Source organism: Aquarana catesbeiana, linkage group LG06, assembly GCF_042186555.1.
Source record: "Aquarana catesbeiana isolate 2022-GZ linkage group LG06, ASM4218655v1, whole genome shotgun sequence".
NCBI lineage: Eukaryota > Metazoa > Chordata > Amphibia > Anura > Ranidae > Aquarana > Aquarana catesbeiana.
The window spans coordinates 192124207-192137758 of record NC_133329.1 but is presented as its reverse complement, the minus strand read 5'-3'; the positions used below and the strand labels follow the sequence as shown (position 1 = coordinate 192137758).

Below are 13552 nucleotides of genomic sequence, written 5' to 3'. Positions count from 1 at the left end.
GTCGGATATTTGTAAGTAGGGGACCCCCTGTAGTTATTTTTATTAATTGTGGATTTTATTTACGGAATTCAGTCATCAAGTTTATTTATTCTCTCATTGTTTACTATTAGTAAGTACAGTTAGAGGTTTTGCGCGGAATCACATACACAATTGATCTTTATTGTGCAATTTTCAGTTCATAGGTAGTGAGTGGTGTTCACTATTTTTTGATTTTGCAGCATTACACATATAATTTTACACGGTTTTATATTAGTAGCGCAGAAGTCTATCCTAGGATATCTCACATTTCCAGAGTTTCATGGTGCACAGCAGCCCATTCAAATGGCCACGTAGATGTGAACCTAGCCTAAGTGACAAAAAACAAATGGTGTTGGAACTAAGGGAAAATCTTAAAATAAACTAAACTGATAATGGCCCCACCAAAAATTACTCTACTTTATTCCAATCTAAGAACCAAATGACTAAGTCAAACTAAATCTTATTGGAGTCAAGATATACCTGAATTTAAATGCCTGGCAGGAAATTATACTCTCTCAGGTCTCCAGTTATTTCTTGTAGGGATAAGGTAATCCAAGTAAAGCTTTTGCATTGCACATATAGCCCACATACCTTATTTAAAATGGGTAAACTTCCTTCTCCTTGCTTCAGCATACCTGAGGAAATTTGAAAAACGTTGGTGCCCCTGGCTGAAATCGCAGTATTTATTATTTTGCAGCTTACCACTTCTTAGATGTGATGGCTGCATTCATTTACTTTTAAGGCCCCTTTCACACGGGACGGATCCGTGTTGATCCGCCCCGTGTTTATCCGCTGCTCAGCGGGGATCGCTCCGCTTTCCCCAGCTGAGCAGGCAGATGACAGGGCGGGACCCGCACACTGTGCAGGGACCGCCCTGTCAGATCTCCGCTCTCCCCTATGGGGGATCGGAGGAACACGGACCGCCTGTCCGTGTTCCTCCGATCCGCTCTGCAGACGGATAGAAAAATAGGATTTTCTTCCGTCCGCAGAATCGGACGAGAGCGGAGGTGGACGACATCGGGTGTTAGCGGATGTACATCCGCTGACACCCGCTATCCCATAGGGATGCATGTATGTCCGTATTTCATCCGAAAATGGATGGATGAAATACGGACATACTGTCCGCATGTGTGAAAGGGGCCTTAGGCTTTCTTCTATTTTCACCTGGTGATCCATCCAGTAAGGCCCCTTTCACACATGCGGTTCCTTCGTTCATCAGTTCAGTCATGTTTTTTTCAAAGAAAAAATGGATGAAGTTTACATCAGGTTTTTCATCAGTTTGTCATTAGTTTTTTCATCCGTTTTTTACATACGCCAGCTAGAGTCCTTAACCACTCAACTCCCAGAGACATTTTCTCATGCAAAAACAGACCATTTGTCCATTTACATATGTTTTTCCATTCTGTTTTTTTTTAATGGAAGAAAAATAGGGCTTTGATCTGTTCCAAAAAACGGATGTTGACTGGAAGCAGATGTAAATGGATGATCATCCGTTTACATCAGTTTTTCCATAGAGATTCATTGATGTCTGTTTTTCATCCACCAACGGATGGATACAAAATTGACTAATGCGTCCCGCATATGTGAAAGGGGCCTAAGTCTGTTTTTTCAAACAACAAGCTCTCCAGCAGAATGAGGTCTCTGTAATACAGGAAGTGTTTTAGGCCTCATGCACACTGGATGTTATAATCACGTTATAAAAATCGCCAGTAGCTTTGCAGTGAGTTTTTCAACGTTTTTGCAATGGCGGTTTTTAGCTTTTTTTTTTTAATAGTTTTTTTGACTTTAGAGCATTTTTACAGCTGAAAAACTCCTCTCAGAACCCACTAATTCTGGGTTTTCTTACAGTCAAAAAACACCCCAGCCAAAAACAGTTGATAACAGCTTATGTGTGCATGGACACATAGGATAACATGCTGGAGAGTTTGACTGTAGCAAAAAACATCTGAAGCCAAAAACAGCAGCTGTAAAAACATCCAAAAACGTCCACTGTGTATGAGGCCTTACTGGCCAGATGACCAGGTGAAAACAGAGGGATAAAAACTTACGAAAAGAAAATTGCTGCAGCCACCACATCTAAGGGATGGTAAGCTGCATTTTTAGTTTTGGGCTTAATACCGCTTTTATGTGTCACTCACACTAATACAGTGTATGGCTTGTACTATAGAATGGTATATGATGATATACACAATTGGCTGGTACTTTAATGTATTGTAAAAGTATATTAAGCAGATATATGTTAAATATTGTGTGTCCTTTTTATGTAGATACTGTACACTTTTTTTGATGGAAATCAGGGACATTCTTCCCTAATTTGAAGGATTGCTGGTTGCTTATCTGGTTGCGCTGTACTACGTGCATGTAATCGATGTCGGGCCCAAGCTTGGCGATGTAGATCTAGTTTTGTGGGTACTGGTCATTCATCTGGATTCACATGCCTCGTTTCTTTTCTATGGCGGTTTCTTGGGAGCACTTCCAGTTGTGTCTGTGACCAAGGTAATGAGTAGAGCTGCACGATTCTGGGAAAAATGAGAATTGCGATTCTTTTGCTTAGAATAAAGATCACGATTCTCTCACGATTTCTTAAAATGGTTAATTTAAAAAAGAAAAATCAACTGTAGACGACGCATGCGCAATCAACACGCCGCTCGCTCCCGATGCTCAGGGCTGGTTATTCATTTAATACAGCAAGGGGCGGATAACCAGCCCCGAGCATCGGGAGCGAGCAGCGTGTTGATTGCGCTTGCACAGTCCAGGCCTGGCACTATGCTCTCTGCTGACTGATGTCAGTTCCAGTTGCTGACGTCCATTCTGATATCCGCGCCATTTGCGCTCCACGCTGGTTCCGACGGCTTCTCCTCCGGTCCAGGCTACATCACAGGGACACCGGCAAGAATTGCGGTAATCCTAAGTCATCCAAAAGTAGAGTTAACTGAGTAACTTGGTCAGTAATTTCAGCGTGTGCTGTCTGCATGTTGGTTACAGATTGAGTGATGGTGGTTGCCTCAGATTCTAGCGTGGTGACCCGTGTTGTAACATCTACTACACATCTTCCTGCTTAAGCCCAGCCAGCTCCCCCCTGAGAGCCATCTCTACACGAGAGGCCAGTGATTCAAAGTCCTCTCTGGTGGGGAGTTTTTGTAAGAATGCCCAAATAGTTTGCTCAGTGAGCTGCCCTAAAAAAGACCCCTGCTGGGGTGTCACACTGTGTGATGTACTCACTGTGACCGGAGATGTGACATCAGGGTTCAGAGCATGTCTTTCTGTCTGACCCCGGGCCTGAGAGAAGCTGGGTCCAGGTAAATCAGCTTGCATGGATAGTGGCATATGCAGGGAGCAACGCTTATCATTGTCTGGGCTAAGGAGTGGTTTGAGGGAGAGAGAGAGCGAGGCAGGCAGAGGGAGAGATAACTGGGTGGTGAGAACGGCGGCATATCGTTGCCTGAGCCTTCCGTTTCTCTCTCCAGGTCTGCAGCCAACAGTCTGAGTGCCGTCCTCGTGATAGCCGCCAGCGCCATCTTGGATGTGTCTGGGGTAGAAACCACGGACTGTACGGGGGACCAGGAAACGCTCCATTTCACCAGCGGGACCTCTCTTGCAGCAGTCAGCCTTCCTTGCCACCCGGGTAATTAGCTGGAGGGTATAATGTTATGTACGTCTACTGTGGAGGGCTGCTGGAGAGCCACGGACCGGGAGCTCAGTAGGAACACGTCCTCACATTTCCATGCCGAGACCACGCCCCCCAAGAATCGCAGTAATCCTGGCTGGAGATCGCGGGGGGTGAATCGAGATCACAATTCTCTATACGATTAATCGTGCAGCTCTAGGTTCCAGGTACTTAAATACCTTGTATCAATCTGGGAGCTCCACTTGTGGGACTCGTAGGTCAGAACTGAGTGCAAAAAGGTCCTTTGGTATGCGCAGGAGGAAGGTTCTACCTGAACTAGTTGCGTTTTAGCAAAAGGGAACATGCCAGTGATTGGTATTGCCCCAATTTCGCAACAAAAAACAGCAAGGGGCTCACGACTGTGTGATGTTGAACGTGTTATCAGAGACAGGGTTTAGAACCGTTCTATTTTAGCTTCATTAACGGCTTTCTACCCAGCCACTATACATATATGGCCAGGCGAACAAGTGTTGTTCTGGAAAGACGTACCCGTATGTCTTCCCAGAACTGCACCTCCTGCATGCACCCAGGGGAAGCCTAGTGGCACAATCTGTGGTCTCCGAACACAGCAGATCACCAGTAAGTGTACCAGGCCACTGTGCTCCATCCTGGTACCATGTGATCGCTGTGACCAATACACAGTAGTAAACAATGGCTGTCATTCATGAAGTCATTGCTTACTTCTGCGATTGGTTACAGTGATCACATGGTACAGGGTAAGTCACACCTGCCCTCTACCATGTGATAGCTGTGGCCAATCACAGCTCTCACACTAGTAATCAATCACTGCAGGAATGCAGCTTATCACTGTCAGAAATGTGTGTGAGCAATCACAGTGCTCAAAAATAAAAATCCCAATCACCTCCCCAGAGTGGTACAGTGTTTCTATGGTAACAGTGTACTGCTCTGGTGACAGTATTTAAAAACAAATATATCGTTTTTTAAATTTTGTTTTATTTTATTTTTTTCATACTGTCACCAGAGCAAGTGCAGTGTCACTGTGGTGGTGATCATGGACAATGGCTGGCTGCTCTTATATCACTGTACATTAATGCCGCCAGCCACTATCTCTGATCACCGCCACGGCAGCACAATTTTACCAAACTAGTGCTGCCATTCAGTATCCCTAATCTCCCACTGCACCAGTCAGTTTCCCTAATCACTGCTACCTGCTCACTGTCACACCAGTCATATTGTCCCCGATTACCACTACACTAGTCATATTGTCCCTGATCGTCACCACACCAGTATAAGCCAGCAACAGTGTTCATGATTGTCTCCACACCAATCCCAGTGCCACCAGACCATTGTAAGTCAGCAGGAGTGTTCTTGATTTCTGCCACAATAGTCCCCAGTGTAAACCAGCAACAGTGTTCCTGATCGCTGCCACACCAGTGCAGTGTTGCCTCTGCTTGCCATCTGTTTATTGACATTTCATGACCTTGTTGCCTCAACCTATCCTTTTTCCTGTTTGCTGACCATGTCTTTGCTTGTAACCTAAACTGACTGATTTGCACGTCTGACTGTTACTGTGAGACACCAGTCCCAGCCATCCCCTGTGAACAACTCCTGGAACCACAGGAACTCTTTTGTTCTTCCTTTCTTTAGCCTCCTGTATTTCCTGACCACTGAACATGGCATTTCTGGGCCAGCATGCCCTCCAGTGTAAAAAGGTCAATACAAAACATGCTGGCTTCACCTGATGCTTTAGTTCAATAAACATTTTTGAATGGACCCGTGGGTGTCATGACCTTTTTTACTAGGAGTTCCTCAATACCCACTCCAGTGTTAATCATCTGCTGAATGCTCTTTTTGGTGATATCAGAGAAACCAGCCCGGGACCAGAACGAGGTCCATAAAGAAGCTGAAATAGAACTGTTATAGAACCTGTCTCTGATAACCCTTTAACATCACACAGCCCTGATCCCCTTGCTTTCTTTTGTTGCGAGACTGGGACCTATCACTGTCATGTCCCCTTCTGCCTAAGCGCAACTGCTTCAGGTAGAAGTGAACCTTCCTCCTGCACACAGTCAAGGACCTTTCTGCACTCAGTTCTGACCTACGAGTCCCACAAGTGGAGCTCCCAGATTGATATGAGGTTTTAAAGTACTTAGAACCTCTTTACCTTGGAGACAGTCACAACTGTAAGTGCTCCCAAGAAACCACTATAGAAAAGAAATGAGACGTGAATCCAAATGAATGACCAGTACCCACGAAACTAGATTTACATCGCCAAGCTCTGGCCCGACATTGATTACATGCATGTAATACAGCGCCACCAGGTAAGCAACCAGCTTAATTCTAGTAAACAGGTAATCTTGGTAAACAGGTAAGAAAACTAGCAATCCGAGTAAAGGGATCTCTGAATGCAGTCATCTACCTTGTGTAAAAAATCAGGCTGCCTTTAAAATTACTAGTTTAAGAGACTTCTGTGCGGCTTAGGAGCTGCCATGGACCTGTTATGTTTCACCATGGTTGGTGTGTTACAGCAAGGAAAACCCCCACTAATGCCAGAGCTGTGCGGTTAGGCAACCCCCGTCTCCCATGTGTTTAGTTACTGGGTGTTGCAGGATTAAAAACATGGAAAACCTAATTTTTTTTATATCCTAGAGTCTGCCATTTTTATATCCATGGCCAATTCACCTCCCTAAGCTTCAGAGCATAGATCTTGTTTAATAACAATGGTTATTATAGCTATCATTATTTTTATTATTATACAGGATTTATATAGCGCCAACAGTTTACGCAGCTTTTACAATATAAAATGGAGACAATTCAGTTATAATACAATAAAATACAAGAGGATTAAGAGGGCCCTGCTCAGAAGAGCTTACAATCTAATAGGCTGGGTTAGGTGGTACAAAAGGTTGTAACTGTGGGGAATGAGCTGATGCAAGTGGCAGAAAATTAGTTGGAGATGTGATAGCTATGTGTGTGTGTACATTTATGATAAACTTATGATCATCATATACTTTGTTTTGATTCATTAGGAGCGAGCCCAAGAGCTAACCAGTCAACAATTACAGATATTTGGACCTAAAGGTTGTTTATACATTCATCAAAGGGAACTGGCTGCTACTACTCCAAATGACAGTATGTACACACTTTCCTGACTGTCTTTAAAGAAATAAATAAGAGTAGGAGAAGACTAAAACCACTGTCAAATTGTATTTCTGTATGTGTTGCTACTGCATATTTTTCTTCCCTACCTGTATTGTGAAACTTTTGTCAGCGGTAGAGGAAGTGAGGATATATTACTCTAACAGAGCCCTGGATTGCAGTAAAAACCTGACAGGAGTTCTATTCCTTCTCTTATCTGTCCATAACTAGAAAAAAAGTTATTTAGCTATAGTTATGACATACACTTTAAGATTTGTTTACTTGTAAAACCATAACTTGCACTTTGAATGACAATTACACAGTAATGCTTCACTGTACCCAAACTAAATTTTTATCATTTTGCTCACACAAATAGAGCTTTCTTTTAGTACTATTTAATCACCACTGAGTTGGTTTAATTTTTTGCTAAATAAACGAAAGAGACTGAAAATTTTAAAAAAATGTGTTTTTCTTTGTTTCTGTTATAAAATTTTGCAAATAAAGAATTGCTCTCCATAAATTTAGCCCAAAATGTATTCTTTTACATTTCTTTGGTGAAACTAACTCTAATCAGTGTATATAATTTATTCTGTGTGAAAGTTAGAGTCCATAAACTATGGTATATATCTGAAAATTGATCCATACTGATGTACTGGCTGCCTAATTTCGGACCCTAAAATGTCAGGACAGTAGAAATACCCCCCAAATGACCCCTTTATTCACATTTTTTTTTTTTAACATACTGTCACCAGTACAGCGTCATCAAATAATTGGTGTGAAGGTGATCAGGGACACTGACTGATGATAGTACGAAAAAAAAAAGTTATTTGTTTCTTTTTATGTTTTTTTTTTTTTTTTTTTTTTTTTTTTTTTTAACACACCGTGACCGGAGCAATAAAATGTTATAATGTGCTAACATTGTACTGCTCTGGGGAAGTGATCAGGTTTTTATTTTCATTTTTACACATTATACTTATTGGAGTGTGTTACATTGCTATAAGCAAGCATTTTACTGAATTCAGTCTGTTTTGTTGTGATTAGCTCCTCCCTACAGCAAACACAATCAGTTGACAGCTGTGAAAAGGCCCCACCTTCCCCCTTGTCCCTATTGATTGTGTTTCTCCCACAGCGAAACTTTTATTTTCTCTGGCCTGAAGACCTGAGAGTCGGATGGTACTCCTGTGAACCAGGTTTAGGAACGCTGGTGAGGGCCGCACTAACCTGCAGGCCTTAGAGCAGGTCACCCCATGGTGTGGTCATTGCACGCCGCTCAGCAGTTCGGGTCTCCTATCTTCCCCTGGTGCAGCGGGCGCCATTTTGCGAGACCCAGAGGAAGTAAGGGGGAGTGCGCTCCAAGCCTCGCTCTGAAACTGGGACTTCCAGTCAGAGCAGGGAGGGGGCGGAGCACGCCCAGCACGACCCAGGATGTGGGAATAAAGCGTGGAGGAGATGCTGGACCCGCGTGGCTGGAGGTTCACTGTTTTCTCCCAGGACCCAGCGAGCTGCAAGGAGCTGAAAGTCTGCCGTTGCCCACCTCATGGAAAAGGAGGATGGCAAGGCAGCACAGGTGGCTTCAGGCAAGAGCAAGTCGGAGCCCGGAATGTTTTTTTTTACCTACTATAGAGGGTGACACCAGCCTTTAGTTGTTGTCAGGGCTGGGCTCAGCCCTTCCTTCTCAGAGCTCTGTGCTCAGCTGACGGCTAATTGCCAAAGACTCTCCCTTCCACAGTGACTCACCTGGTCTTCATTTCCTGCTCGTCAGTTAGAGCTGGTAGTTATATAAACTCTTTGGATCAGATCTTCTTGCCTTTGCCTTGGTCAGCATATCTGGATTCTCTCTGCTGTGTTTTCCTGTGAAAGACTTTTGCTTGACTGACTTCCCTTCTGGTTCCTGATCCTGTTTGTTGCACCCGACTTCGCTGATCTATGGACTCCTGTTTCTCTGGCTTGTTCTGACAACCCGTCCTGGTTACAGAAATCTGGCAATGTTTTGACTACGTTTGCGCTGTTTATACCATTTTACCATTTTATTAAATAGTGTGATTTTTACTGCACTTCTGTCTCAGTCTGATTCATGGTTCCTGACATTAGGCAAAGGCCATGAATTCAGAAGTTGCAGGTAATCCACTTGTTGGTTATATTTTTTCCAGATTGGATGAGCAGGATCTCCGCATGGATAAGTTTACCATAGCATTACGCACACTCCTGAATCGCACTGCTCACCTGGAACCTCCCACTGTGGTTTCTCCGGTACAACCTGTGTTTCAGGCTGTCCCTGCTGCTGCTCCGGTCTCGGTGCTGGCACCCGTCCCGAATATTACCTCTATAAGAGGTATGTCTGGTTCCGCTCTGCTTCCCCACCGATTCGGGGGCAATCCAGTTCAATGCAGAGGGTTTCTCAACCAGGTTGAAATTTATACCTGTATTTGTGTTTTTGTATACATTGATATCCAAATGATGTACTCATGATAGTTACAGTTTCATGTAAGCTTATATATGTTTTTAGTCTTTAGTTTGCTCATGTACTGGTTTATGTTTTTAGAATGATGCTTGTAAAAATTGCATCGTTCATATTATATAAAATGTTCAAATTTAATTGTGCACGATGGAAACTTGAAACAGGAAATGTGAGTGTGGAATTGGACACACCTGAGTTTAATTTTGAAACCTATTCACATATATATATATTGAGATAACACTCGCATTTCCATATGGTATTGACAAAGCACGTTTACGTTTGAAACGTGTCTGCCTTTTTGTTCCCCTCCCCAAATGGATTGTTTTTACATGTTTTGGATATAATAAAGCCTTTTTGCATTATATGGGAGAGCTGCCATTCGTCCTAATTTTTCTTTACCAGTAGTCTGCTTGCAGTGGCAGGACGTGCACCTCATGGTTGCAGCATGCTTTGAAGTTTATGGTTGGTACACATCACCTGGGAGCAGCGGCTTTTTTGCAGGTTGAGATTTACTTTGAGATGCTGCTCCGGGCATTTCCCACGGACAGAAGCAAAGTAGGCTTCATGATACCTTTGCCTGGGCAAACCCTCTATGGGAGACGCAAAGACTCGTTGTCCAGAGTTACCCAGAGTTTGTGGCTTCCTTTAAGAGGGTATTTGACGTTCCCGCAGGCACCACCTCTGCTGCCAAAGGCCTAATGTCCATGCATAAATGGAAGAGTATGGGATTCCCACCTAAATTAATTAACTAGTAGCACTCACCGATTTATATTGGGGGATGCAATCAATATTAATATTGAACCAAAAAAAGAGAAAAAATAAGAGATGTATACACACCCTGAAGAGGTAACTACAATATAATTTATTGCTTAAAAAGAAGAGCAAGATACAAAAGATTCCAGCAATCAAATACTACCTGCTTATTCCTTATATATAGGACAAGAAGAAGTTACAAAAACTTCCCAAATGTTCTATATTCCCCTACATTAATGAAAACAGACACCCCATTGCAAAACAATCCCCCGAATAATGGGAAAAATGGGGTAAAAACAGCGATCCACAGACCCCTCCCTCCCCCAAATGAGAGCACACCCTATAACACCTATAAAACCCCCCAAGCAACCTGTAAACAAATGCATAGCATAAAATTCCTAAAGGGTGCAGTGTGTCTCTGAAAATACAGTTATAAAACACACTGTTTCACAATGGAATGATGCACTATAAACACTATCCAGATATACTCATGTATTCCATATGTATTGTTAGTCAGTCGTATGGGGCTATGTCAAAAAATATGAATGGTATAGTTGCTATAAAGGAGAAAAAATAAGTCCAAGAAATATACAGTGGGGACAGAAAGTATTCAGACCCCCTTAAATTTTTCACACTTTGTTATATTGCAGCCATTTGCTAAAATCATTTAAGTTCATTTTTTTCCCAAAACACAGAATTGTTGACATTTTTGCAGATTTATTAAAAAAGAAAAATTGAAATATCACATGGTCCTAAGTATTCAGATCCTTTGCTCAGTATTTAGTAGAAGCAGCCTTTTTATCTAATACAGCCATGAGTCTTTTTGGGAAAGATGCAACAAGTTTTTCACACCTGGATTTGGGGATCCTCTGCCATTCCTCCTTGCAGATCCTCTCCAGTTCTGTCAGGTTGGATGGTAAACATTGGTGGACAGCCATTTTTAGGTCTCTCCAGAGATGCTCAATTGGGTTTAAGTCAGGGCTCTGGCTGGGCCATTCAAGAACAGTCACGGAGTTGTTGTGAAGCCACTCCTTCGTTATTTTAGCTGTGTGCTTAGGGTTATTGTCTTGTTGGAAGGTAAACCTAAGGCCCAGTCTGAGGTCCTGAGCACTCTGGAGAAGGTTTTCATCCAGGATATCCCTGTACTTGGCTGCATTCATCTTTCCCTTGATTGCAACCAGTTGTCCTGTCCCTGCAGCTAAAAAAAAACACCACCACAGCATGATGCTGCCACCACCGTGCTTTACTATTGGGACTTTATTGGACAGGTGATGAGCAGTGCCTGGTTTTCTCCACACATACCGCTTAGAATTAAGGCCAAAAAGTTCTATCTTGGTCTCATCAGACCAAAGAATCTTATTTATCACCATCTTGGAGTCAGGTGTTTTTTTAACAAACTCCATGCAGGCTTTCATGTGTCTTGCACTGAGGAGAGGCTTCCGTCGGGCCACTCTGCCATAAAGCCCCGACTGGTGGAGGGCTGCGGTGATGGTTGTCTTTCTACAACTTTCTCCCATCTCCCGAATGCATCTCTGGAGCTCAGCCACAGTGATCTCTGGGTTCTTCTTTACCTCTCTCACCAAGCCTCTTCTCCCCCGATAGCTCAGTTTGGCCGGACGGCCAGCTCTAGGAAGGGTTCTGGTCGTCCCAAACGTCTTCCATTTAAGGATTATGGAGGCCACTGTGCTCTTAAGAACCTTAAGTGCAGCAGAAAATTTTTTGTAACCTTGGCCAGATCTGTGCCTTGCCACAATTCTGTCTCAGCTCTTCAGGCAGTTCCTTTAACCTCATGATTCTCATTTGCTCTGACATGCACTGTGAGCTGTAAGGTCTTGTATAGACAGGTGTGTGGCTTTCCTAATCAAGTCCAATCAGTATAATCAAACACACCTGGACTCAAATGAAGGCGTAGAACTATCTCAAGGATGATCAGAAGAAATGGACAGCACCTGAGTAAAATATGAGTGCCGCAGCAAAGGGTCTGAATACTTAGGACCATGTGATATTTCAGTTTTTCTTTTTTAATAAATCTGCAAAAATGTCAACAATTCTGTGTTTTTTCTGTCAATATGGGGTGCTGTGTGTACATTAATGAGGAAAAAAATGAACTTAAATGATTTTAGCAAATGGCTGCAATATAACAGAGTGAAAAATTTAAGGGGGTCTGAATGCTTTCCGTCCCCACTGTATATGGTAAAAAAACTTTATCACGAGTAGATGTGTTAATCCTCCAGATGGCAATGAAACCCCAGAGTTCTCTTCCTGATGTATAAAGTGCAAAAACAAACAGAGGTATGCATCCACGTATCAGGGAGATGGTATGAGTCCCTGGATGTCACAATTACAACCAATATTTTATCTTATTCAAAGCCACAGATGTATTCATAGGTGAGTTCAATGTAACCACATACTATGTTTCCCGCAACGTGCAGGTAAAACTTCCATAGGCAGTTGGTGTAATGATGTGATTATTCAGTGATGGTTACTCACGGATCCAGCTGGTGGCACAGAGTTCTCCACTAATCATATGTGGAGATCGATCTGGCAGTGTATGTGCAATGCATACAATTCCTCAGCAGGAAATATATAATCTCCGTTTTTTCTGTGGATCTTCAAGTTGTGCAGTATTTCAATACCATCAAGAGCAGGTTGATAAAAGCCCAAATGGACAATGAGATCAAAGTCCAGGATTCTGTTACATGGAGTACATCTCTGGTAAGTTATTCAAAATAGTTGCTTCTGATAGTGCATCATTTGCTTTCGCATAAACCAGGGTGTAGGTGGGGGTTGGTATAAAACAGGGGTGCTATCCCAGCGTAGGAATTAACATGTTTCGTTCCTCTGATACCGGAACTTCGCCTGAAGCAACTATTTTGAAACTTCTCCTTGTCCTATATATAAGGAATAAGCAGGTAGTATTTGATTGCTGGAATCTTTTGTATATTGCTCTTTTTAAGCAATAAATTATATTGTAGTCCCATTGTCCTATCAACAATGGATGAGAAGTTGTTCAATTGTTTCAATCCCCACCCTGTCCAAGCAGGAAACCATGCCCAGGCCTGGTCAGAGTTGGTGAACAACTCCCTTCTAGCTCTTCCTGCAGTTCTTACCTTCTCTTGCACCATCAGATCCTCACGATCATCTGTGATGTAAGATGCTGGGACGAGTTTCACCAGGATGCATGAACCTCTTGCATTAGGGGGAATCACTTTATAAGCTGAAGTACCTCATAAGAAGTAGTAGGGGCCTGTCAGAGTCACACAGGGGAAATCACTCTTACGGTCACATGCATTGCGTAGTAACAGAATATATTGGGGGATTGCTCCCTCGGTCTGAACGTCACACCCTTCCTTCCAACAGATGTAATCTGGTCTATTGGTGTTAAGGCCGGGGGCTTCATTGGTTAGATTAACGTTTATACCTTCCTTACAGGTGGTGGACCCTACGAAGTTATCCCCTCTACTGAAACTAAAGTTCAAACACACTTGTGGGCTACCCAGTTGTTCTGATACCCATACTGGTTTTGTGAGAGGGGCAAAAGCTGGAGCTAATGTTAA

At 43.0% G+C, this 13552-nt stretch overlaps 1 protein-coding gene across 3 annotated transcripts in view; it reads left to right on the top strand.

Annotated features, from left to right (window-relative positions):
- The window catches only part of NTAN1 (N-terminal asparagine amidase), a 1046973-nt gene that overhangs the window by 166113 nt on the left and 867308 nt on the right, over window positions 1-13552 (top strand). For all 3 annotated transcript variants that reach the window (XM_073591178.1, XM_073591177.1, XM_073591176.1), the window contains exon 2: window positions 6676-6778. In XM_073591178.1, the coding sequence (XP_073447279.1) occupies window positions 6676-6778 (103 nt within the window). The remainder of the gene's footprint in view (window positions 1-6675; window positions 6779-13552) is intronic.